The 26,357-nt window shown below is 37.9% G+C and overlaps 2 protein-coding genes across 5 annotated transcripts; one reads left to right on the forward strand and one right to left on the reverse strand.

The window, feature by feature from the left end:
* Window positions 1–1,534: 1,534 nt before the first annotated feature.
* Window positions 1,535–5,029, forward strand: LOC104238772 (zinc finger protein CONSTANS-LIKE 13). 2 transcript variants are annotated; one of them, XM_009793241.2, is made up of 4 exons: window positions 1,535–2,386; window positions 2,943–3,146; window positions 3,394–3,668; window positions 4,578–5,029. In XM_009793241.2, exons 1-4 carry the CDS (start codon window positions 1,841–1,843, stop codon window positions 4,672–4,674), a joined length of 1,122 nt encoding a protein of 373 aa, XP_009791543.1. In that variant the 5' UTR covers window positions 1,535–1,840; the 3' UTR covers window positions 4,675–5,029. The 2 variants fall into 2 exon arrangements, with proteins under 2 accessions (XP_009791543.1, XP_009791542.1); XM_009793240.2 differs by lacking the exon at window positions 4,578–5,029 and having other exon boundaries at window positions 3,394–3,927.
* A 1,761-nt stretch (window positions 5,030–6,790) lies between these two features.
* Window positions 6,791–8,753, reverse strand: LOC104238773 (CASP-like protein 1E2). 3 transcript variants are annotated; one of them, XM_070156505.1, is made up of 3 exons: window positions 8,575–8,753; window positions 7,905–8,202; window positions 6,791–7,238 (listed from the first exon to the last, which is right to left on the reverse strand). In XM_070156505.1, the coding sequence occupies exons 2-3, from the start codon at window positions 8,177–8,179 to the stop codon at window positions 6,878–6,880; spliced, it is 636 nt and encodes a 211-aa protein (XP_070012606.1). In that variant the 5' UTR covers window positions 8,180–8,202; window positions 8,575–8,753; the 3' UTR covers window positions 6,791–6,877. The 3 variants fall into 3 exon arrangements, with proteins under 3 accessions (XP_070012606.1, XP_009791545.1, XP_009791544.1); XM_009793243.2 differs by lacking the exon at window positions 8,575–8,753 and adding an exon at window positions 8,388–8,525; XM_009793242.2 differs by lacking the exon at window positions 8,575–8,753 and adding an exon at window positions 8,388–8,523 and having other exon boundaries at window positions 7,905–8,293.
* Between the last annotated feature and the right edge of the window lie 17,604 nt (window positions 8,754–26,357).

The raw sequence follows: 26,357 nt of genomic DNA on the forward strand, positions 1-26,357 counted from the left end.
ACATTATGTGTATGTGTAGAGTGTCCTCCAAGTAGTGCCAGCGTGAAGTCATAGTCAATGCACAAATTCTAGATCTATGGAAAGGAGGTGATATTTCACTTTCCAAAGTAAAGATACACATTTCTCGTGACTAGATATTTGCCTATGGGACCAACCATGCCTTCACTTGCCCAACCGCCTCCAACTTGCTTTGTCAAGAAATTTTAAATTTATTAGTTATATATAATTAATTAATTTTTTAAATATAAATATATTATTTAATCAAAAGCTATTGGATTCAATTACTCGACTTCTACCTGTGCCCATGCCCCTGACTATAGAAATCATTTATACAGTCAAATTATTTATGAGATAATTATAAATAAAAATCTTCATGATAAATATAAATCTCATAAGCAGAAATGGTGTTCTCGAGAAAGAGAGAGAGACCACTCACTGCATGCATACTCCCTTTATTCTTTGCCCACTTCCACTGCTCGAAAATGAAACGTAATTAGGTCTAAGTGTAAAGAATTGGACCATCTATCATCTCCTTCTTTCTTTTTTCCAGCGGCGGATGTAATATGGACTAGTTAAGCGGGTTTTAGCAGAATTCTCTGGTTCCGGCTCGAATCCCAAATAAATACGTGCGTGAAAAATAAGCGTAAATAAAATTAGATATATGTATTATAATATCAACCCTTTCAAATCAGGATTTATGTCATCTAAAGTTTGAATTTGCGACTGCTTGCATTATGGTTATAATCATCTTAATCGGGTGAAATTTTGATTAGAATAATATTTGGGCATAAGATTCTTAAACTTCACTTTTGCACAGTCAATAATATGTCATGAATTGTGCCTGCAGAACAAGAAAGAAAAAAAGTGAGAGAAAATAGAACTTGGTATTTGGTTTTTGAAATCCGTATTAGCACACAAGTTCGAATTGCTAATGAACCTCAAAACAGTGAGATATGTATGACAAGCAGGGACGGAGGCACAAGCCGCTCGAAGACCTCTGGGACATGGAACAGTACTTTAAGGTTGTTCGTGCCCCTTTTGACGACCAAGGTACAATGGCAACAATCTATCTTTCCGGGACTTGGAGTCCGAATTCAATAACTTTTGTTCAAACAATATAGAACCCAATTATTAACACTTGAAATCGTGATTCAAAAATTCAGAACTCATAAGATTGAAATTATGGCTATGCCTCTGATGACAAGTAAGTTAAAGTTTCAATACAACAACAACAACAATAACAACAACGACCCATTGGATAAAATTATCCTTTGTTATTATTGTTGTTATATCGAGACATGAGCAAACTCACACAGACAGAGTTAGTTAATGTGGGAGTAAAAGTGGAGCCAGAATTTTTACTGAATTCTGAATTTTAAAATAACGACTTCAATTGCTAATAGTTGTGTTTTAAATTTAATATTTTTATATATTTAATAAATTTATTAATTTCAACCCGTAGTTGGATTTATGCCTCCGTCCACACATTTGGTGTAAATATATGATGTGCGTAAATGGTTGCACCAATATCCCCGTTGTCAGTCCAACGTATCTGGTGGAGATATAAACAAAGAATGAAAAGAGCTACAAGCTTCGGAAGATATCTTCCTCTTCTATGGGGGACCCAACCACCCTTGTGAAAAGCGATAAGATTTCTGTGCCTAATAACCACTCTGTTCTTTTCACAACCACTGGTTGCCTAAATAAGAAATACTTTCTAATCTTCCAAGAGACTCCTCCCACCTCTACACCAAATTGTATCTTCTTTACAATTAAATAATCATATCATATTTCATCACACACACACACACACACACACACACACAAAAGACCAACAGACATGACTGAACTGAAAGAGGATCAAGAAGATCAGAATCAGCAGCCACAAAGGCGGCTCTGTGATTTCTGCGGTGAAAATACTGCACTTTTATACTGTAGAGCAGATTCTGCTAAGCTCTGTTTTAGCTGTGACCGTGAAGTTCATTCCACTAATCAGCTTTTCACTAAGCATACACGTTGGCTGCTCTGTGATTCTTGTGATTCATCTCCAGCTTCTATATTGTGTTGTACGGACAGTTGTGTTTTCTGTCAGAATTGTGATTGGGAATCTCATAATCTGTCCCTTTCACCTGCTCATGAAAGGAGACCACTTGAAGGTTTTACAGGGTGTCCTTGTGTATCTGAATTGTTGTCAATTCTTGGATTTGAAGATTTGGGGAAGAAGGCTCTTTTGTATGGGGACTCTGTTACTTCAGATGGAGGAGGATATGGTTTCTCAGATTGGCTTGTCTGGGATACTCCTTCTGTTGTTAGTCTTGATGATTTGATTGCTCCTAATGATTCTGCACATAATTTTCAAGCTATTGGGGTTCCTCCTCTGCCCAAGGTTCTTACTCTTCACAGACCCTTTTAGCTCCTTTTTCTTTCTAGTGTGAAATCATCCTGTCTATCCTTATAGAGTTTAGTATTTTGCTTTTATTCTTGTAAGTGTTTTCTTGGCTGCTCTACCATTTGGTGTTTACTGGGGTGAATATCTGTTTTATCTTGCACCATATTTTACAGGATTATAAATAAGACTTTACCATAGTCTAAATATTTTTTACTCGGAGGGGAGCCTTTTAAGTTTATGGGTTCCAAATTTCAGAAAAAGCAACTTAATGAGGTTCCGGATAAATTATTTATACATAAATTAAGTGAATATTTTAGCCAAAGCTACGGAGTTCTGTCCAAGACGAGTTACTGTTTAGGTATTTGTTTATAAGAGTGAAGAAGTGGAATAGTAACCTAGACAATAAGGAGTGTAGATTAAATTACAGTGTAAAAACCTGTAGTTTTTTGTGCTAATAAAATAGATACTCTTTTTTTGCTACTAAATAGCCTTTAGCGGAGAGAAAAACTGCTGTGATTTCTTCTTTTATTTATTTATTTGTTTTTGAAAGCAGAACCGAAATGCTGCATGTGGGAAACACAAGGAAGAAATACTTAGTCAGCTTCGTGAACTATCAAAGCTGGAACCAAATTCTAGTGATGATCAAGATGATATTGTAGCATTTCAGTTCATGGAACCTGCCCAAAATCGTCATTTGGGATTTAAAGGTTCAGGATTTATGCAGAATTCAGAGCACGCTGTAGTTCCTTCCTCTGAGGTAAACCTTCTTTTACCTAAGCACAATTTCTTTTTCTTTCTTCATTCTCTGTTGGTCTTGTTACATGGCATAGTTCAAAAAGTAATAGTATAAGTTTATTTTTTGTACCAAAAATTGTATGTAGTGCAACTTGGCTGTTAAGATTCTTATTTTGCTAATCACATTTATGATTTACCAAAAAGAACAATCAAACTTATTTTTTTGTAATGTGATCTCAACGTCACATAATCTTGGTCCTTGCCTGCAGGGAAGTGCCTTTAACTGGTGCAGTGATACTGGCGAATTCACAGATCAAGGCTTTTCTTCTTCTTTAGCAGATTGCTTCATTGAAACAAAGTGTTTACTTCCCGACAGAGATTCAGATGTTGGTGATGCTTCTGGTGGAGCAAATGAAGAACAATCTCATAATCCTTCCATTGCTGAAACATTCCAAATGGTACCTAAAGTTGCTCATCGTGAGTTAAACAGCCAAGAAAGAGAAACTGCTGTCTCACGGTACAAGGAGAAAAAGAAAACAAGGAGGTATAGACACTCGCTTTTTCATTCTGTGTTTAGTCCTTTCAAATTTCAAGTCTGTGGTGTATCAGTGTATAGGCCTCCTGTGATGTTCAAGTCTAAATATTCTAAATTTCTTATTGCTATCTTTTAAATGTTTTGCATATTAGGTGTTAGCTTACTGGGTAAGGGTTATTTGCACCTGATATGTTCTGTCTAAACTGTTAGAGTTCCGGTCCAACAAATAGGCAAGACACTTTACATACCTGAACGATATAATTTGTTTGTGGTTGTTTGTTCTTGATGTAACACTGTCGGCATCTCTCAATCATCGAATGGCTATAGTTCCTTTCCAAATTGTGGTACTATAGTTCCATCGGAGCCATTCACAATATTATAGGATGGACGATTTGGGGGCATAGAATGTTATATATCTGATCTTCAGATAATCATAATTACCAACTTATCCTCAGAGAACAAGTAATGAAGAAGAAAAGTGGCAATCTGAAAAGGAGCAGAAAGTTATCGAAAAAGACTACTAAGCTTGTTTGGCACTTTGAAATTAATTGTGAATAGATGTTTATAAATCCTGTGTTCAACAAGTTCCTGATGATGTCAATAATGTCCTATATAGCTCCATATTTAGTGCTACATTGACTAGATTCTGTGACATTGCTTTCATTCCACAAGACATGTACTACACTCAAATTATCTTTTTAGAGCACATCCAAGCGCGCTTTCTTTATGACAATGTAAAACTCAATCTTGCATCCAAAGTATGATTTATCTACGATCCTGTTGTTCAAAAAGTCAAAATAGGAGATGCTTTATGATGGGCTCTTAAGACATTATGGACCAGTTATTGTTCATTCTGTCTTGATTGGTGTTGTCTTTTTATTAACTATCATGTTTCTTGACTGAGATGCTTTCATCAAGATATGAGAAGCATATTAGGTACGTGTCAAGGAAGGTTCGGGCAGAAAGTAGGACAAGAATCAAGGGGCGTTTTGCCAAGATGGACATGCATCAGTAATGTCAAACCTTCTTTTTCCAAATAAGGTTGCGGAAGCAAACAATCCAGGACATTTTGCCGGTTCATTTGGTCTGCCGTAATGAAGGTTTTGTTAGTTTGTGTCATGTGCATTGTTCAAATCTTTTATCAGCTCTCCGCATCTATAGAGGCAATAGGGAATCCTTTCTTTCAGCATGTACCTATAATAATTTGTAAAGATAAAAGTTGATAAATCATGTAGCTGTGCTAAGAGAAGAAAGAGAAAAGAGTGAGATTTAGTATAGATGTTTTATCTATAGCTTGCTGTGGTATGTAGGCTTTTGCTGTTCAGCTCATAACTCATTGAAGTATCTAATCAAATTAGTCCACTTCTGCATTCTGTGTTTTAAACAGCTGGTTCATATATTTTTTGGAATTTTTTTTGTTAGTTCCATTTAAACAATTAGAGTGGATTGTACTGACCTCTTTTTCGCATGTGTGAGCGTGATGAGTAGAAACTTGCGATTGTTTTCTTCCAGTTCTAGTCATTTATTCTGTAGATGTGATGGAATTTCAATTATATCGACTCTTGAGGCAGGTTGATAAAAAGTTCTGCTGGTTAATTATGTGCTTCTTTGCACCAACATCAACCTCTTCACTACCTCCTCTTTCCCTTTCACAACTCAAAGACGACTTATCATTTTTCTTTTTGTTAAGTAAATGGACTTTGAGCTGAACTGGACCCTAAAAACTAGTTACCATAGCACGAGTCCTACATATGGAAATTAAACACAATAACATGGATTGAATCTTAACTTTCATATGATGTTAAGAAAATGGGCGTTATAGGATATATAATGAGACGACAACTCATATGATGTGACTCTCGTATTAATGTGGGACAGTTTAATATTTATGTTCTTGCTCTGCAACCGTGCCACGTTGAGCGTATCATTTCTGGATGCATATCTTAATGGGCTTGAAGATTTCTTGCTCCCCATTAATTTTGACTTATTAATTCCCTTAGTAGTATTTTTGGTTGTTGCTATTCAATAGTAGGAAGTATAGCTTCAGATCCATTTCTCCAGGATATGATCAAGATATGGTCAGGGGCGGATTTAGGGGCGGGAGGGGTACATCGTCGAAAAATTACACTGCATATATAAAGCAAAATCTGTTTCTTACCTCTATATATTAAGTTTTAAACCCTCTTAACACAACTTAAAAATGTAGTTTAGTGGTCAAGGGGGTTCAAAACCTTTATAAGGTTATAGGTTCAAATCCCACTATCAACAAAAAAAAATTTTGAACCCCCTTTTGTGGAGATCCTGCCTCCGCCACTGGATATGGTGTTAGGTGAACTGATAATGCTAGAAAGAATTTCAACCTCCGCCACTGGATATGGTGTTAGGTGAACTGATAATGCTAGAAAGAATTTCAACCTTTTTTAATAAGAGATACGAGTACAAAGTACGTGATATAATAATCAACTTACGTTATTCAGAAGGACGAGAATTGCTTCAACACCATGACTAACTTATAAAGATCGGATTTAAGTTATATACGCTGACGGTCTAAAGATTTTTTGTGGTATCAAAGTAATCTAAGTTATTTGTAGTGCTCTTGATTAACAAGAGAAACCTTGGAGCCACGACATAATTGTCTTTGTGTGACCTATAGATCACGAGTTCGAGATGTGGAAGCAGGCCATAATATTAATGAATGGGTAGGATGTCTACGTTATACCCCTTGGGGTACGGCCCTTCCCTTTACTTTATGTAAATGCGGGAAGTTTTATGCACCGGGCTGCGCCTTGTAGTGCTTTTGATTAAGAATATCGAATGTCTTTTTTAAGAGGTGATCGAAAACTTTAAAAGACTAATATGAACTGGAGATAAAGGTTATATAGTTGGAATTAAAGACCGTGGGTGCAGACTAAGATTGATCAAAAGCCCAGTGCATTGCCCAATTAGGCAGGGATTTGCCGGCGTTGCTGATAATATTTGTGAAATTCTGTGGCAATAGTACCATTGATTAATGGTAGGTGTATTAGTGTAGTTCATTAATTAGATCAGCTAGTGAGCTTTTTCAAATTGCAATGTACTGGCTGTGTAGCATACTAATATAGCTGATAAATAACACATAAATAGAGCGACCATGAGTACAAGTTGCTGCTTTCATTAACAAATTCGAGGGCCATCATATAACTCTTTTGGACTTATAAATGCAACACCCTTTTACTGCTTTAAATATTTAGAGAAGCTGTTCTGTGAAGATTCAAAGGGAGGAGCAACACCAGGCAAAGAAAGAAGAATGAACCGAGCATAGACATAACAAGAGCAGCTCCCCCTTGGATGCAATATCTCTTGAAAGCGTAACAAACCTTGTGCCAATGCGTATGAGAGTTGCCATTCAGTGCAATGACTCCAATTGCAGCTGAAGCCCCGTTGGCCGAGAAGAGCAGCGCCACCATTGTGAGGTCTAGAGCAATAACAAGCATTGAAGAGCATGCCCAATTTCTTCTACTTCCACCCATATTTAGAGCTGGAAACGCCATTGATGTTGCTGCATATGCACATGCTATTGCATTCACTACCACAAAGTACCTGTCGTTAATCCACATAAAACATCGTTTAACTTTTATACACTGACACTGCAAATAATTTTTATGAGGAGTTTAAAGCTCTAGGGAAGAACTCTAGCGCAACAAATAGGAAAAGTACTCCAAAAAAATATAATCTTTTTTTTATTTGGACGTATTGTGGCTATAAAAGTTACAACATAGACATCAAAAGGAAGGTTATTACGAAAAATTACATTAGTGATTAGAGCGATATCCCCTTGCTTTAGATAGAATTGACTTCTTCCTAGCAAAGAATTAACAACAACTGATTCAGTTGTCCTCTCTATACTCAAATGATTGAATATTTGTCAAGCAACATAAGTGTTAACCTGATTAAAAGCACTCATCGCTTTCCACAAGTAACAAAATAATTATCTGCTAGTCATATTTCATTCAGATAATGCCGTAGCCAGGACTTCAGAAATTTTGGAAGCTGAACATGCTCAAAAGATGCTTAAAGACATTGTAAACTATGTCAAATAAAAGATAACTATTGGTAATTATCCATAATAAGACAATTTACCTGCTAAGTTTAAAGTATAAGGATACTACAAAATTAAAATTATTTATGTTGTGAATATACATAATAAGTTGAACTCATATTGCAGATGACTTTGTATAGTATTATATGCTAGAATAATTCGCTTACACAGTGGAAGACATATAATTCCATTTGGCAGTTAGAGTAAGGTGCAAAGGAGGTAAGCCGTCTACGAGAGTTATGGCAACATCCTGAGTATCTTTGTTGGTGCCAGCCACAATAGCCGCTACTAGAGTGAATATTAGCCCCATCATTCTTAACACCATTTCATAGCTTCTACAACTATTTTTTGGCTCAGAACCTGTGTTATTTATCTCCACTGTCTTCATTTTCTTGATCTCCTCGCTGCACCCATCAAGTTCTCCTCCATTTGTGTCCATCATATATAATGTTGCAGTTCTGAATTCTTGATAATAAAGACCGAGGGACAACGTTCAGTATATATAACAAATATATCATGGAGCAGCTAGCGACAGGTGGTTGCGTGCAGATACATACTGTAAGTGAATAGAAGATTAAATAGAGATCTGTAGCAGTAGTGCACCAGAGAAATGAATTATGATAGGGTAAATGAGGTAGTTGTTTACTTACCCTGTAGCGTCGGTTGTCGGGTAGTACTGTTGCATTCAATTCAATCAACCAAGTTTTATTCTCAAACTATAGTGTATTGCAGTGTGGATGAGTGAGAAGGAGAAGAGAAAGGGAGTGGTGCATTATTATTAATAATCTTCAGACTGTTTAAATTTTAAATAAGCTCATATGACTGCTGAAAGTGTACCTTTTCAGAGAGTTTTGTATGTTCTACATGATATTTATTCCCTATTAGAATTTCTTTCTCTTCTCAGTGCTCAGAAATTTCAAGTCGTATTCTTCCGGAGCTGGAATTTTGTCACAATCCTAGAAAGCAAATTCCTTAAGGACAGAGAGTACTCTATCAAATTAAAGCGTCTATGCTATAATATAGTGCATGCTTAATTAGATCAGAGCACGGCCTAATGCATATGAGAATTCCCTGTAATTTGAGTATTTTTACACAGAGTGGTCAACAATAAATTCTCTTTCTTTATTCAGATTTTGGGACAGCTATACATTTCTAGATGGAGTGGGGCTTTGCATTCAATGGAACATCAATTATTAGGATACATCAAAGACAAAATTAACAAGGAAAATAATGCACGTTATCTTGGGCTGGTTGCTCATTGCATTAAATTCTCCATACACCAGCTAGCTCAAGTTGCAGGGAACTGTTTTATTGATGGATGCCTTGTTGTGGAAACAGGAAAACTCCATGTGGATCCCTTTCGAAGTTCTCGTCTTCATTTGCAACATCTGGGGATGCCTTTCTAGATTCGTTATGTACATATCAACAATAACAGCGTTTCGTTGCTAATCTCAGATTTACACCAAATCGATTAATACAAAAAATATGTCGTATATGTAAACTCAATGATCAACTAATTAAACCAGTCATTCTCAACTTGGTTGCAACTCGTAATGTTTATCGCGGAAAAGTATATCCCTTATTGTTATGTCCCCAAAAACATTTTCACGCAATTAGGGATTTGGCTTCAATTCCCACTTTCCCATTTCCATAGGGAAGATATTATCTATTCGAAGTTGGTTCAGATCTGTTGTGTCTTTGTTCAGATCAAAGTTATTATCCTTTTCTCTTACTTGATTTTACTTTGATTTATCTAGCTGATTTTTCCAATTTGTTTAATTGAAAAGAGCAATCGTTTTGCTCTGCTTCTTTGCTAACCAGTGGTAGCGGCGATAGCTCCTTCTGGTTTTTGGGTCGTGGTATTTTCTGTGTTTTCAGGAATTCTCGGAGTATTGGAGACAAGTTGAGCGCACGAGCACTGGCTAAGGAGAGCAACCTGGGCGAGTGTCAGCAAGGGTGGTAGGAAGTGGGCGGGAGCATACAACTACATCGAGCACAACAAATCAGCCACAGGTTTTGTTATCGGGAGTTGGTACCTCCTGTTTTACTGTTTCCCTTTTGGTGTTAGCTAAATTACTGTTAATTTACTTCGCAATAGTTAAACCTTTAAACTAGGATACTAGTTACCACGTGTTTCCTTCTAGTTTGATTTGTGTACGTTGTGTACTAGCGAGTATTCTCTAGATTGTTGTAGGTGTAGTGGCTGCAGTCTGGGATGATAGAATAAGGGCATGTCCTCGGGTGGGGCGGAGTGTGGGGTGGGGTTCAGGGGGTGGGTCGGGTAGCAGGGGAGGTAGAGGGGGCAAGGGAGCCTATAAGTTGAGAATCGGGTCATGGAACATAGGTTCACTAACGAGTAAATCCATAGAGTTGGCAAAAATCCTGCAGAAGAGGAAGATTAATATAGCGTGTGTCCAGGAGACTAGGTGGGTTGGATCGAAGGCGAAAAATGTGGATGGGTATAAGTTGTGGTACTCTGGTGTCCTGAGGGGTAAGAATGGAGTGGGTATCCTGGTAGATAGCCATCTTAGGGAGTCCGTAGTGGAGGTCAGACGAGTGAATGATAGGCTAATGACTATTAAGTTGGTGGTGGGTGAGGGTACTTTAAATGTCGTTAGCGCGTACGCACCACAAGCAGGCTTGGATGAGGAGATTAAAAGGCAATTTTGGGAGGGGTTGGATGAGATTGTTCGTAGTATACCGCCTTCTGAGAGGTTATTCATAGGAGGAGATTTCAATGGTCATATTGGGTTATCTGCAGGTGGGTACACTGAGGTGCATGGCGGATTTGGTTTCGGAGAGCGGAACGGAGGGGGCATTGCGCTGTTGGACTTTGCCAAGGCTTTCGATCTAGTCATTGCAAACTCGAGTTTTACGAAGCGGGATGAACATTTGGTTACTTACCAAAGTTCGGTGGCGAAGACTCAGATTGACTATCTCCTCCTCAGGAGATGCGACAGAAGGTTGTGCGAGGACTGCAAGGTTATCCCAGGTGAGACCCTCTCAACGCAGCATAGGCTTTTGGTGATGGACATTTGTATTAGGATAAGGAGGAAGAAGAGGTCAGTACGAGGACGCCCCAGGATTAGGTGGGGCGCCTTAACTAAGGATAAGGCTAAAGAGTTGGAAGGAAGGCTATCGGCAATGAGAGCTTGGAGAAGTAGTGGGGACGCAAACACAATGTGGTCGACGACGGCGGACTGTATAAGAAAGGCGTCGAGAGAGGTGTTAGGGATATCTACGGGCCACTATGGTGGACACAAAGGAGATTGGTGGTGGAATGCAGTGGTCCAAGGTAAAGTGGAAGCAAAGAAGGCGGCTTACCTAAGGTTAGTAGGGAGCACTGACGAGGAGGAGAAGAGAGAGAACAGTCAAAGGTATAAGGTAGCTAGGAAGGAGGCGAAGATGGCAGTGACGGAGGCTAAGACGACAGCTTTTGCTCGTCTGTATGAGGAACTAAGGAACAAAGGTGGGGAGAAGAAGTTATTCCGACTCGCTAAGGCGAGAGAGAGGACAACTCGGGATCTGGACCAAGTGAGGTGCATAAAAGATGATGACGGCAAAGTTTTGATGGGAGATGACCAGATTAAGAGGAGGTGGCAGACCTACTTTCATAAACTTCTAAGTGAAGAAGGGGATCAGGATACTATACTTGGGGAATCGAGGAATGCCGACAGTCACCATGAAGTAAGTAATTGTAGGGACATTGAGATCGATGAAGTCATGGAGGCAATGCGTAAGATGAGAAGGGGCAGAGCTACCGGGCCAGACGAAATTCCGGTTGAACTGTGGAGGTGTGTGGGTAGAGCAGGCTTGGAATGACTTACTGCATTGTTTAGTGTTATATTCAAGACTAATAGAATGCCTGAAGAGTGGAGGTGGAGTACAATGGTCCCGCTGTATAAGAACAAAGGTGATGTCCAGAGCTGTAACAACTATAGGGGCATCAAATTATTAAGTCATACCATGAAAGTTTGGGAGAGAGTGGTAGAAATGAGAGTGCGAAGGACGGTGTCTATTTCAGACAACCAGTTCGGGTTCATGCCGGGACGATCTACCACAGAAGCTATCCACCTTATTAGGAGGATGGTGGAACAGTACAGAGATAAGAAGAAGGATCTCCACATGGTGTTTATTGATCTGGAGAAAGCGTACGATAAGGTTCCTAGGAAGGTCTTATGGAGCTGCTTAGAGGATAAAGGGGTCCCGAGTAACTATATTAGGGTGATTAAAGACATGTATGATGGAGCTAAGACTCGGGTTAGGACAGTAGGAGGCGACTCTGAACACTTTCCAGTTATTACGGGGTTGCACCAAGGGTCTGCGCTCAGCCCATTCCTATTTGCCCTGGTGATGGATGCACTGACTCATCATATTCAAGGGGAGGTTCCATGGTGCATGCTATTTGCTGATGACATTATTCTAATTGACGAGACAAGAGGCGGCGTCAACGAGAGGCTAGAGATTTGGAGACATGCTCTTGAGTCTAAAGGTTTCAAGTTGAGTAGGACGAAGACGGAATACCTCGAGTGCAAATTTGGAGTTGAGCCGACGGAAGCGGGAGTTGAAGTGAGGCTTGACTCTCAAGTCATTCCCAAGAGAGGTAGTTTCAAGTACCTTGGATCGGTTATGCAGGGGATCGGGGAGATTGACGAGGATGTCACACACCGTATAGGGGTGGGGTGGATGAAGTGGAGGTTAGCGTCGGGAGTCTTGTGTGACAAGAAAGTGCCACCGTTACTAAAAGGTAAGTTTTATAGAGCAGTGGTTAGGCCTGCCATGTTATATGGAACTGAATGTTGGCCGGTAAAGAACTCACACATCCAGAAGATGAAAGTAGCAGAGATGAGGATGTTGAGGTGGATGTGCGGGCATACAAGGATGGATAAGATTAAGAATGAAGATATTCGAGAGAAGGTGGGTGTGGCCCCCATGGAGGACAAGATGCGGGAAGTAAGACTCAGATGGTTCGGGCACATTCAGAGGAGGAGCACTGATGCACCGGTGAGGAGGTGTGAGCGACTGGCTGTAGTGGGCACGCGGAGAGGTAGAGGAAGACCTAAGAAGTATTGGGGAGAGGTGATCAGACAGGACATGGCGCGACTTAGGATTACTGAGGACATGGCCCTTGATAGGGAATTATGGAGGTCGAGCATTAAGGTTGTAGGTTAGGGGAGAGTGAATATTTCTACAGCACAATAGAGGGAGACTATCCAGTTAGGAGTTAGACTAGGAATGTCATTGGTCGTCTATTGATGCAGGGCTTTCCCTTCTAGTTGTACTATACCAGCCATCTATTTCGTATTTCGTATTTTGTATCCTGTATTTCATATTTCATATCTCTTATATATTGTTGTTGTTATTTTTATTACGCATTTTTATGGCACTAATATATCATCTCCTATTGCTTTTTGAGCCGAGGGTCTCCTGGAAACAGCCTCTCTACCCTTCGGGGTAGGGGTAAGGTCTGCGTACATATTACCCTCTCCAGACCCCACTTGTGAGATTATACTGGGTCGTTGTTGTTGTTGTTGTTGTTGTAGGGATTTGGATTTTTGGATGGTACTTTTAAGGCTGCAACTTATGTGAACTTCAGCTACCATGTCTAGAAAGTAACCAGTAATCAGTGCGTCAATCATGCTCAAGCCATTTCTAGCTAACATCTTCTCATAATACTGCAATTATTTAAGGATCTTTTTTTCTTCTTTGGTAGATAATTTATTTTTAGTTTTACGTTTCCAAAAAGTGAATGGTACTTAGTCAATTCAATTCGAAACGATGGCCCATTAAAAACGTAGGTTGTAAAAATTGCGCGGGGTAGTCATTTTTTAAAGTGGTATTTACTTTTTATCTAACATTTTTAATGCTGAGCAAAAGTAACCACTAGTCTATTAAAATTAATATGAAAAGACGGTGTTACCCTTTCTTCTATCTTTTGACCCCGCCTTGGCCCAGCACATCTTCTTCGCTTTAGTGTCAAAAGTCCTTGTTCTTTATTCTTTTTCTCCTCCTCGAGATCGACCGGGTGAGCTCATCTCTCTACTAACCCAGTAGGTCTTTTATCCGTTTATCTTAGCATCAACTAACTCAGCATCCCACGAGGTTCTTGTTTACAATGTGGTTTAGTGGCTCACGACGATCAACTTTAAATGGTTCCTGTACTGTTCTCTAGAAGAATAGTATATGCTACAACTAGGGGTGTATGTAGGTCAGGTTGGTTCGGATTTTGTAATTACCAAATCAAACTAATTGTGTCGGGTTATTAAATCTAAAGACCAAACCAAACCAATAAAATTCGGATTTTCAATCTCGGTTTTTCTCGGGTTTTGGGTTATTCGGATTTTTTCGGGTTTTTTCCCGATAAAATCTTCATAGCACAAAACATATAACTTGTGCTCAAAATATTTCTTTAATCCTAGTAAGATACAACTATATAAGGAATTTTCCATGAAAATAATACAAAATATGAGATGTGTCATGACATTATCCTAAAATATTCAACAATAAAGATAATAAAATTATGTAATATAAATATTACTAATTAAAAAGCCATAATAAAAATAAAAATAATCTAAAAGTACTAAGTCATTCTAAAACACGTAGACTAATAAGGGAATATTAATTACATGACTAAACGCTAAAGAAAAAATAAAATTAGATTATGCATTTTTATCTAAATTATAGCAAAACAAAAAATAGATATTCAATACATTGACGTTCGTAGTATTGAATTGAATGTCTTTTATTTGCATTAGTATTGATTTGATTTTGGTTTGGGCTTTGTTAGCAATATTTAAGTTACTAATATTATATAATGGCTATAAAACTTATTGGAAGTTTGGAACATTCAAAAGTTCTAAGTCCAACCTTGAAATAGTATCTTAAAAGATACAATTATGAAAAAGTTTAAGAAATATTTATAAATTACATCACAATAAGTATATTTATATATTAAATATATCTAAAATTTCTATATATGTAATGTCGGGTTGGTTTGGTTTCGGTTTGACTTTCTTTAGTTAAAACCAAACCAAATCAATTATGGTCGGGTTTTTTTTTCCAACACCAAACCAAATCATAGTCGAGTTTTTTTTCTCGGTTTGACTCGGATTATTGGATTGGTGCGGTTTGTCGGTTTCCTTTGTACATCCCTAGCTACAACTGCAGGAGGTTGTTGCAACATATTGATCTTTTATGGCAAAACAAAGAATTTTGTGCATTTGATTTGAAGAGAATAACTGCATATATTTGCCATTGTCCTGAACTTAGAGTTTCAAGTTCAAAAAATAAGGACATGTGGTCCTGAACTTAGAGTTACAAGTTCAAAAGTTAAGGACAGATAGTCCTAAACTTAGAGTTACAAGCTCAAAAATTAAGGACAGGTAGTCCTTAACTTAGACTTATAAGCTCATAAATTAAGGACACTTGGTCCTGAACTTAGAGTTGGAAGTTCAAAAATTAAGGACACTTGGTCCTTAACTTAGAGTTACAAGCACAGAAATTAAGGACAGGTAGTCTTGAACTTCGAGTTCCAAGTTCAAAAGTTAAGGACATGTAGTCCTGAACTTAGAGCTACAAATTCAAAAGTTAAGGACAGGTAGTCCTAAACTTAGACTTACAAGCTCATAAATTAAAGACACTTGGTCCTGAACTTACAGTAACAAGCTCATAAGTTAAGGACACTTGGTCCTGAACTTTATGAGTAGAAGGGTATTTTCGTCGGGGTTGGTAAAAGTTTATTAAAGCAGTAGTTAAAGGAAAAGGACATTTTAAACAGTGACTTAAAAGTAAATACATGTCTTATTATTGGCTAACTGTGCACTTCCCCCATAGGTTTTGTAAAGCCCAATCAATTTGGGTTTGACTTGCAAGCTGTCCCATGCCACAAACAATATTGGAATTTTTACATCCTATAGCAAATGTTGATACCTTATTTATTTTAAATAAATACCCTTTTAAAAAATTATATTCTATAAATACCTTATGATTTTTATAGCCAAATATCTATTTATGGTTACATCCTACTCTTAAGCCATAAAATACTCTTTGTATTATTTTTCTCTCTCATTCTTTCAGATTTTTCTCCACCCTCTTTCTCTCAACGCCAGTATTTCTCCATGGTTACCTCCTCTCTCTCCGCCTCTTTCTCCATGTTTGACACCTTGCTGATGTGATCAAGGCCAGCCCCAACTCAGCTCAGTAAAATTAAGGGCCATCCTTTAATTTATACGAAGAGACCACGCATATGGGTACACGTACAAAAAGCTAAGCAAAAGCCATGAAAGAAGGGTTTTGATTCTTGAATGGCGGATTCCAGTGAACGGCGGATTCGCCGGCTTCCGGTATTTCATTATCGTTTTCACTACCGGCTTTCAGTGAACGACAGATTCGCCGAAAATTAGGGTTTGTTCTTTTACAAAGATGGCAGAGTTTGGGGCTGAGTAACTTAATTTTCTGTTAATATATTTCAATGTATTTTCATGTATTTCATTGTATTTTTTTTCATTGTAATTCAATGTATCTCGTTGTATTCCATGTATTTCATTGTATTCACTGTCTTTTTTTTCATCGTATTTCAATGTATCCTGTTGTATTCTATGTATTTCATTGTATTCAATGTCTCACTATATGCCATGAATGTATTCATCTGTTTTTTAATTAATATAATTTATGTATTCAGATGTATTATATAATTTCTCTGAAGATTGCTATGTTTTTGGGGTATTTTTCGGTTGAGAATCTTTTTTATAATTGAAAATACAAAATTTGTGTGTTATAATTGAGTTAGTTGAGTTATATTAGGAGTCTATTATGTTAATTGATTCACTTTCCGTTTTAAAAACAATGTAATCCCCTATTTCACGCCGTGAATACAGTCGAATATAATAATCTGTCCAACTGTAATCCGATGTTTCACTCCATGAATACAGTCGAATACACTCGAATACAACAACTGATTAGCTGGACTTCCCTGATTCACGCCTATTTTTGTTACTGTATTCATGAATATAATAGCTTAAATACATCAAATACATCCTATAGTCACACAAAATGTATCTATAATCCGTAATATAGCAAATGATATCTTTAAATGGCTAATTACTAATAAAAGATAGTGCTTTATGAAAATTTTTGAACACATCTGTTGTACATGCTTGTTATTCTAAGTGGGAAGGTTCATTCACCTCTTTACTTTTCTTTTTCTTCTTTTTTATTACTCTGTATTTCACCCTTGTCCCAACTTTTTATTGTCTATTTTTCTTTTCTTACAAAAAAACAAAATTCTCCTCTATAAGTTTTTGCAGTTCTTGATTCCCTGTATTATGGTTTCACACTAAAATCTCAAAAATAATTCTTTTTCCTTGAAAAGTCGAATAACATCGAACATGGCAAAAAATGGCGGAGCCACCTTTTTCGAGAATTGTTGACACTTTTCGCCGAAAAATTATATTATATAGTTAGGTAGAAGCAGAGGCGGATCAAAGATTTGAATTTTATGGGTTCAAACTCATTATATTGCTAAGGTTATGAGTTTATATATACTATTTGTTCCTATTTTAGATAATTTTTACACATAAATTTATGCTCCGAGTCGAAAGTATTTGGTTCAGCGGAACGCCCCTGGGTAGAAGGCATATAAAAGCTAGTCATGGAGACAGATTCAGTACTTCTTCTATTCAGAATCCTAAAGAGACCACCTATGCCTATGGAATATACAAAATATTTCACAAAACAATCAACAATTACTCTCTAACAAGATCTAATCTACAACATTGTTTCAGTGATGTAGGTAATAAAGTCGCAGATCGTTTGCTACGCTTGCACGGCACACTCAATTGCCACTGTTTTTTATTCTTTTATTAACTCCCTGTTATACAAAAAGGGCTTCTCAGATTAAATAGCATGACATTCCCCTATATCAAATTTTAATTTAGTCGAAATTAGGTAAATCACTAGCATAATTGTTTTGTAAAGTAAGAAGGTTAGGCAACATGTATCCCTCCCTTAATAAACAGGTAGTAATTCGCTTAATTGCCCTCCACCTAAGGGCGGTTTAAAAAAAAAAAAAAAAGAGCATACGTGTAAAATTTACAACATTGTGGGACAAAAAGAATTCAATTAAGAAATAATTATTAATTCAACCGTGCCTAATTTGTTGGAATTTGGTAGCATAGGAATTGTTTATCTTTGAAGAATCAATTCCATGATTTGTTTTTCCATTGGACTGGGCGGGATACTAATAAAGCGACTCATTCTCTTTCTTTATCGTATGCAACTGGGTTTACTTTGGATTTCCATCTATCAAGTTTAACTTTTATTCTTTATTCTGATCCTTCTCATTTAGAGAATAGAGATGTTTCCCTAATGTAACTTTGTTTCGGCTTGATCATTTATTAAATATACGTTCCCTTAAAATTATAGTTATTAAGACAAAATATTTTCTTTTGGTATCAAGTCCGAGGAATATAAGTCGAAAAGTCACTTTTTATTTTGTATAAACAGATGGTACATGCACAATAATGATGTAATGTTATCCACGATTTATCGCTCAGCACCTAAATTCTGAATTCATATTCTTCATGAATAAATGATCATTGAGGAATGTTAGTCTACTTTTAACTCCACTTAGCAAAAAGTATCCAAATTCATAATACAAGCTGTCTCAACAGATAGAATATGCACGGATCTAAGAATTCCGATAATGGTTCTCAATTTCAGTTCAAATTGCCTCCTTCAAATTACGTCGCATTATTTAAGCAAATTTTATAAGGGTAATACTTTTTGTTAATTCTCACATATCTGGAGAGTTCGAAGAAGAAGAGAGACGCAACGAAGAAGTGAAGAGAGAGAAATTTGAGAAAAAGAATTTCTGTTATTATTGTATTTACTAACTAATGTCCAAATACACCGTACATTATATAATTAATCAACTACTAATAGACTAACTATACTAGTTAATTAACTTAACTATAGTTAACACCTAATGACAACTAAGTGACAACTGTACAATTACTAAGCTCTTGTACACCCCTCCTCAAGCTAGGGGTGATGAAGATATTTTTCATCCCTAGCTTGGACAAAAGATAACGATGTTGAAGAATAGTGAGAGCCTTGGTGAGAATGTCAGCCTGTTGCTCGGAGGATGGGAGATACTGAACCTGGACTAGGCCTTGAAGCACCTTCTCGCGGATGAAATGACAATCAATGTCGATGTGCTTAGTGCGCTCATGAAATACGGGATTGGCGACAATCTGAATAGCGGACTTACTATCACAATGGAGAGAAATAGGTCAACTGAATATCCATAGCCAATTCTCGAAAAAGACTAGCGAGCCACACAAGCTCAGCAACCGTGCCAGCAAGACTGCGATACTCTGCTTTCGCAGAGCTTCTAAAGATAGTAGTTTGCGTCTTGGATTTTCAAGAAATAGGAGATGCACCAAATTTAATCATATAACCCGTGTCAGATCGCTGCGTAACAGGGCAGGAAGCCCAATCAGCATCACAAAAGGCTGTCAAGGTATTCGAAGCAACAGAAGACATAAGAATACTCATGCCAGGAGAAGATTTGATATAGCGAACCAAACGAACAACAACCTCCATATGCGAAACCTTTGGAGAATGCATAAATTGGCTGAGATTCTGTACAGCGTAGGTGTCACGACCCGGATTTTCCAACCTCGGGTGTCGTGATAGCGCCTACTAATGTGAGCTAGGCAAGCCAATCCTTTAAACTAATCACTTCATTATCCAATTAATTCTTTTTAACAGATATAAAGCGATAACGTATAAACAGTGTAATATTTAATTAAGCGGAAGAAAAATAATAAAATATCTGAATCTGTAGCTATTACAACTACTTAAGCCTTAATCACCCAAAACCTGGTGTCACAGACGGTCTAAGACAGCTAAATACAAGGTCCGAGAATAAAAGACACATTGTTTCTGAAGCAAAAAGATGAAACAGGAAATAAAAGATAGAGGAGACGCCAGGGCCTGCGGACGCCTACAGGTCTACCTTGGATCTCCGTGTGGACTGAAGGTGTGAGCACGTGATTTTTGTTTTCGCGCGACAATTGCTCCAAAAAGAAATAAAAAATATATAATTGGCCCTGCTGTACAATTTTCGGATTTCTGTGCGGCACCTTGTTGATTTATTTGTGACTTTGACCCATTTTTATTTATTTACTTCATTAAAATAAAATTCAAAAATATATGTGTCCTGCATAATTCAAACCGTAATCCGGTCGTTAAATAGAAAATCATGAATAGGCATTTTCGTCCGTGATTTTATTTGGTTTGACTTTACCTGTTTTGAAATATTTTAAGTATGTGTGCAAATAATTGTATTTGAGTGTGTATTTAATTTTAATTTGATTTTTTGGCTTAGTTTTGTTTTAAAATAAATAAGAAAAAGGAAATAAAAAAATAAAAAAAAAAAAAAGACCCCTTCCCTTCCGGACTTGGGCCAATTTTAACAAAATTGGCCCAAACAAACAGCCCAAGACCCAGGCCTGCCCGGTCCAGGCCACCTGATGCCCAGGACGTCCAAACGACGTCGTTTGAGTCGTGCCTGATCTGGGCCGTTGATCTCAGAGTGATCAACGGCCAAGATCAATTCCCCATAACCCATCAATAAACCCGACCCATCTTACCCGGACCGAACCCAACCCTCAACCCTCAAAACGACACCGTTCCATTTAAGCCTTCAGATCCAGACCGTAGATCTAGATTGATCTAACGGTCGAGGTTCACCCACCCACTAACTATATAAACCATTCACCATACCCTGCCCCCCTAGCCAACACCCCCGCCTTCGTCTTCACCAAACCCATCCCCTTCAAACCCTAGCCGCCCCTGCACACCTTCACCAGAAACCCGGCGGCCTGAACGCCGGTGACCTCCACCTGAACACCATAGAACCCCCATGCCACCCTGAACCTAAATCTACCAACCACACACTTCGAATCACCCCCAGGTCCTCGAATCTTCATTTGAAGATTCGAGTCAAAACTCGATCTACACCAAACAACCCCAGCTTCATACCAGACACTCCCCGGACCCTCCTCGTGACCAAACCATACTTGGTTTGGTCCGAATCTAACCAGGGAAACATGAATCCCGGATCTGAGTTTTTTGGAACTTTGTAGTTCCTCGTCACTAGTTCATACCCGTTCGAGCCAAAGAAATTAAGGTCCAAGGGACCTTAATCGAAGTGTTTCTCATCTGAGAAACACTTCGATTAAAGTTCGTTCAGCCTTAAGAAAGCCTGTCCAAGTCCGAGTCAAGGTTCCCGATTTTTCAAGATTTGAGGTGAGTCTGCCTTCTTCCCTTATTTGTTTTGGTCCATGTGAGTGATTAAATGTCTGTTCATATTTTGTTTCAATTTGGGTCTTTGAATTTTTTACCAACTTCCGTTTGTCCACCTTGCCTGAACCACTATGTTTGTTTGAACCCCTCATATTCTGATAAGACATATGTATTGGTTGTATTCCAAATTTGTGCTGATTAGTTGACTCCTCGAGGGTATTTCTGTTTAGTCAGTATAATTCAAACCATGTATCGACACTGTTTAAATGTCTGATTTTTGGCTACAATTGTGTATGTCAATGCTAATATAGTCGAGTCGACATGTGTCGTCAATTAGTTTCAACTGTCTAAACAAAGTAAACCGATTTGCTTCTGATGAACATTTGCTTTGAGCCAATTAAGAACCAGTTTTTGCTTACTTATAGCTTGTTTGAATTGATCAGTAATGTAAAAAGGATTGTTTTGTTTAAAGTTCTGAAATGGAGGGCATGTGCACTTGGCACAACATGTGCATTGGTGCACCTCATGTGCCTTGTGCACAGCCTGTTTTTCCTGCATAAAAGGGCTTTCAATTTTAAAAATGGTTTGACAGCATATGCTGTCAGATAGATTCTACTGCCCATACCTTGCTTTAAGTTTAAAAAAAGTATTAAACCTTTTAAAGTTAAATCTACCAGGGAATGTTGATGGAGGTTAATACTTAAATAACTAATGGGAATCTGAAAATGGGAATGCACATGGGAGGGTACTGTGATATTCTGAAAACAGGATGTTAAAAGGGCTGAGGTTTAGGCTTATAAAAGGAGGATAGACATACACCAAAAAAAAAAAGGAAGAAACACACACACACTGTGAAGATAGAAAGAAAAGAGAGAGTTGACAAGAATAGAAAGAGAGCAAGAAAGAGAGAAAACAGACTAAGAAATCAGGAACTTGGTCTTGTTTGTCTGAAGTTCATTTATTGTCAATACGTTAGGCAGTGTTCTTTCTTCTAAACTTCAATCGAGATTATTGTTAGTGTTCTGCTGCATTGGTACATTCCGGAATTGGACTGTCTGGAGTATCGCACTGTGTGCTGTTTCATCGAGTTGTTTCTCCTTCAACTCTAGTTCCATCTCGCAACAGAATCCTTTCTGTTGTGCTGTTCTGATTGTTGCTGCTATCTTGCTCGCTATTGCTGCTGCATTTTGTCCTGCTGCTACTGTTAATTCTGCCTTTTTGCTGCTGCTGATTCCCATCTTCTTCTTCTTCTCCTTTGCACTTTCAGCATTTTCAGGTACACATTTCAAGTCCCATATTGATGTAATTGGAACAGTTTGAAAGCATGAAATGAAAAAGGTTGAAGAAGTTCAAGCATTTGCTGTAATATTCATAGTACATTAACAGGCCTTGTGGAAATTGATTTAGCTTATGTTTCAATAGTTCAAAAGAGTATACTGATAGCCGACTGAGTTTCACCCCTTTGTATTTGAGCTCGACAATTGTCTGTTTAGTATAAGTATGCATATTTCGACTTTACACAATACTGTTTTCTGTTTCATTTAGTTTTTTTTTAGTAAGACTAGTCCATATAAGTTTGGTTAAGTTCAATACAAGAAATGCTCAGATTAAACGTTGTATTTCGCTAACTCGTATATGATTCCTTGTCAAATTAAAGCATTTTACTTCGCCAGTTATCCTTTAACCTAGTTCAAATAAGTTCAGTTAAGTTCAAATTAAGAAATGTTCGGATTAAGTATTGCATTTCATCTATCTCATATGTAATCTTTTAGTCGACCAAATCATTTTCGTAAAAGGCATGACGTCTTTTTTACTTTAAAAGTAATTAATCAAAATTGACAGGAGTTTGGTTTAAGCTGAAGTATATACTTCAATTAGCACACACACTTTCCTTTCTTCTATCTCTGGAAATAAAAATAATAGAAATGTAGTCACTGTAGGATACCCTTCTAAAAATAATAAGACAAGCCTCGTCAAATAAAAAAAAAAAAAAACAATTTGCGGGGCCCTCAACAACTGACGATAATTATTTAGAATTCAAGATAGGCCATTTAATAAATTTCATGGCCTTCTACAAAGATAATAACGCGTTAGACTCTGTTGGCGCGGTTTAATTAAATCACATTCTTAAATTCGGGTGCACATTGATGTGACCCAAATCCAAATCTCAACGAAGTCCAAATGTGTCGACAATCACGGGTGCATTGATTGTGACGTGGTTCGAGACGCATTTTCACGACGTTGCAATTCTGTAAAATAAATGATAATAACAAAAGCGGTTAAAACTTAATAAAAGCACATAAGTCACAACATGTATTTAAATCAGATATTTAGCCATTATAACAATTTAAGCGACCGTGCTAGAACCACGGGATTCGAGGGTGCCTAACACCTTCCCTCGGGTCAACAGAATTCCTTACTTAGAATTTCTGGTTCGCAGACTTCATTTGGAAAAGTCGAAAATTTCCTCGATTTGGGATTCAAGATAAACCGGTGACTTGGGACACCAAAAGCCAAACCTTTCCCAAGTGGCGACTCTGAATTAAATAAATAATCCCATTTCGAATATTGTCACTTAAATTGGAAAAACTCCACCCGTGCATTTTAACCCTTCGAGGGCGGGCGCGCAAAAAGGAGGTGTGACAGAAGGTAGCCTCCAACTACGGTCCAAGAGCTGCTCCGGGATCTGCTCATAGTGCAGAGTATAGTATCGGCACAACTGACCCCATGTGCTGGTAAGTGTCTAGCCTAACCTCGACGAAGTAGTGACGAGGCTAGGACCAGACCACCAAATAAACCTGTGTAGTTATATAATATACAGCGAAAAGTAAAGCAGGTAAAGCAGGGAGGGGGAAACATGCTTCAGGGAATAACAGGTAAAAACAGAATATCAAGAGAACTATAAAGGAATCAAAATCCAACCACTAACAAGAATAAGGAAAACAAAGGCAGATTTCACTTTCTTTTCACATCTTGTTGTAGGCGTGCAACCCGATCCCATTTTCTGTATCTCGTGGCAGACGTGCCACCCGCTCCTATTTCATGTACCTCGTGGCAGGTGTGCCACCCGCTCCCATTTTATTTATCTCGTGGTAGGCGTACCACCCGCTCCCATTTTATTATATCTCGTGGTAGGCGTACCACCCGCTCCTATTTCATTATATCTTGTGGTAGGCATACCACCCCCTCCCATTTTATTATATTTTGTGGTAGGAGTACCACCCGCTCTCGTTTCATTATATCTTGTGGTAGGCGTACCACCCACTTCTATTTCATTATATCTTGTGGTAGGTATACCACCCGCTCCTATTTCCTTATATCTTGTGGTAGGCGTACCACCCGTTCCTAGTTACAAGCCAACAATAATCACAAGGAATCCCGGCAAGGGAACAAGAGCAATATAACAACTTTCCGGCAAGGGAACAATGATATTTCAACAACATCCTGACAAGGGAACAATAATATCAAAACAAACATCCCAGCAAGGGAACAATAATATCAAAACAAACATCCCGACAAGGGAACAATAATATCAAAACAAACATCCCGGTAAGGTATCATTAATATCAAACAAATATTCCGGCAAGGGAACAATGGTGATAATAACATATGAAGCGCAATAAACCACAACGGAGTCATAACAATTATAATACAAGACTCACGGGCATGCTTGACACCAACGTATAGATACTCGTCACCATGCCTATACGTCGTACTCCACAATTACCATGTAGCAAATAAGACACAACTCCTAATCCCTAAAGCTAAGGTTAGACCAAATACTTACCTCGATGCCTCGAACACAATTCACGATTCAATTATAGCTTTACCCCTTGATTCTACCACCAATTCGCTCCAATCTAGCCATAAGTTACTTAATTACATCAATAAACGCAAAATGAATCAACCCCAATGCATGAAAATGAGTTTTTCTAAAGTTTTACTCAAAAAGTAAAAAAACGCCCCCGGATCCATATCGTCGAAACCCGAGGTTCGAACCAAAACCCGATTACCCATTCCCCCATGAACCCAAATATATAATTTGTTTTGAAATCGGACCTCAAATCGAGGTCCAAATCCCTTATTTTTGAAAAACCTAGGTTCTACCCAAAACACTCAATTTTCCCCATGAAAATCATTGATTTTAAGTTGAAATCATGTTGAAAGATGTTAATGATTGAAGAAAACTAGTTAAAAACGACTTATAATTGATTTGGAGAAAAAGAAGCCTTTGAAAAATCACTCTAGTGTGTTTATGTTTTGAGAGGATATGAAAAATGGGTTTAAAATCGTTTAAGTATAAAAGTTGCAGGTCTCAGGTATGGGAATTGCGAACCCCGACCTCTGCTGGCTTGGGAGTTGCGAAGGGAAGTTGGGAAATGCGAACTGGAAATTGCGAAGGAAGGTTGAGAAATGCGAACTAGGAATTGCGAAGGGAGGTTGGGAAATGTGAAATGGGAATTGTGAAGGGAGGTTGGGAAATGCAAACTGGGAATTGCAAAGAGAGGTTGGGAAATGCGAAGCCTACAGGCCTGCAATTCCTTAAGTCTAAAATTTTACCCCGCGGCCTATTCAAAACTCACCCGAGCCCTCGGGGCTCCAAACCAAACATGCACACCACCCTAAAAACATCATACGGACTCGCTCGTGCATTCAAATCACTAAAATAACATCAACAACTATGAATTAAACCTCAAAATCAATAAAACTTTCCCAAAACTTCTTTAAACATCAAATTTTGCATTTAAGGTCCGAATCACGTCAAACGGATTCCTTTTCTTACCAAACTTCATAGAATTATCTTAAATCACATATAAGACCTGTACCAGGCACCGAAACCAAAATACGGGCCCAATACCAACATGTTCTAATCAAAATTCATTTCCAAATCCTTTAAACAATTTTAGAAAATAATTTTCTTTAAAAATTTATTTCTCGGGCTTGGGACCTCGGAATTCGATTTCGGGCATACGCCCAAGTACCATATTTTCCTACGGATCCTCCAGGACCGTCAAATCACGGGTTCGGGTCCGTTTACCTAAGACATTGACCAAAGTCAAATTAATTTATTTTATAGTCAAAATTTATTATTTTTCACAGATTTTCATATATAGGCTTTCTGGTTACGCACCCGGAATGCGCACACAAATCTAGGTGATGCTAAAAGAGATTTTTAAGGCCTCGAAATGCAGAATTTATTTTAAAAACAAGTGATGACCTTTTTTGGTCATCACAGTAGGCAATGTCTGGCCTAGTAATGGTGAGGTACAAAAAGCCTACCCAACAAGCGTTGATATATGCTGGGATTA

The sequence above is a fragment of the Nicotiana sylvestris genome, chromosome 9 (genome assembly GCF_000393655.2).
Source record: "Nicotiana sylvestris chromosome 9, ASM39365v2, whole genome shotgun sequence".
NCBI classification, from domain to species: domain Eukaryota; kingdom Viridiplantae; phylum Streptophyta; class Magnoliopsida; order Solanales; family Solanaceae; genus Nicotiana; species Nicotiana sylvestris.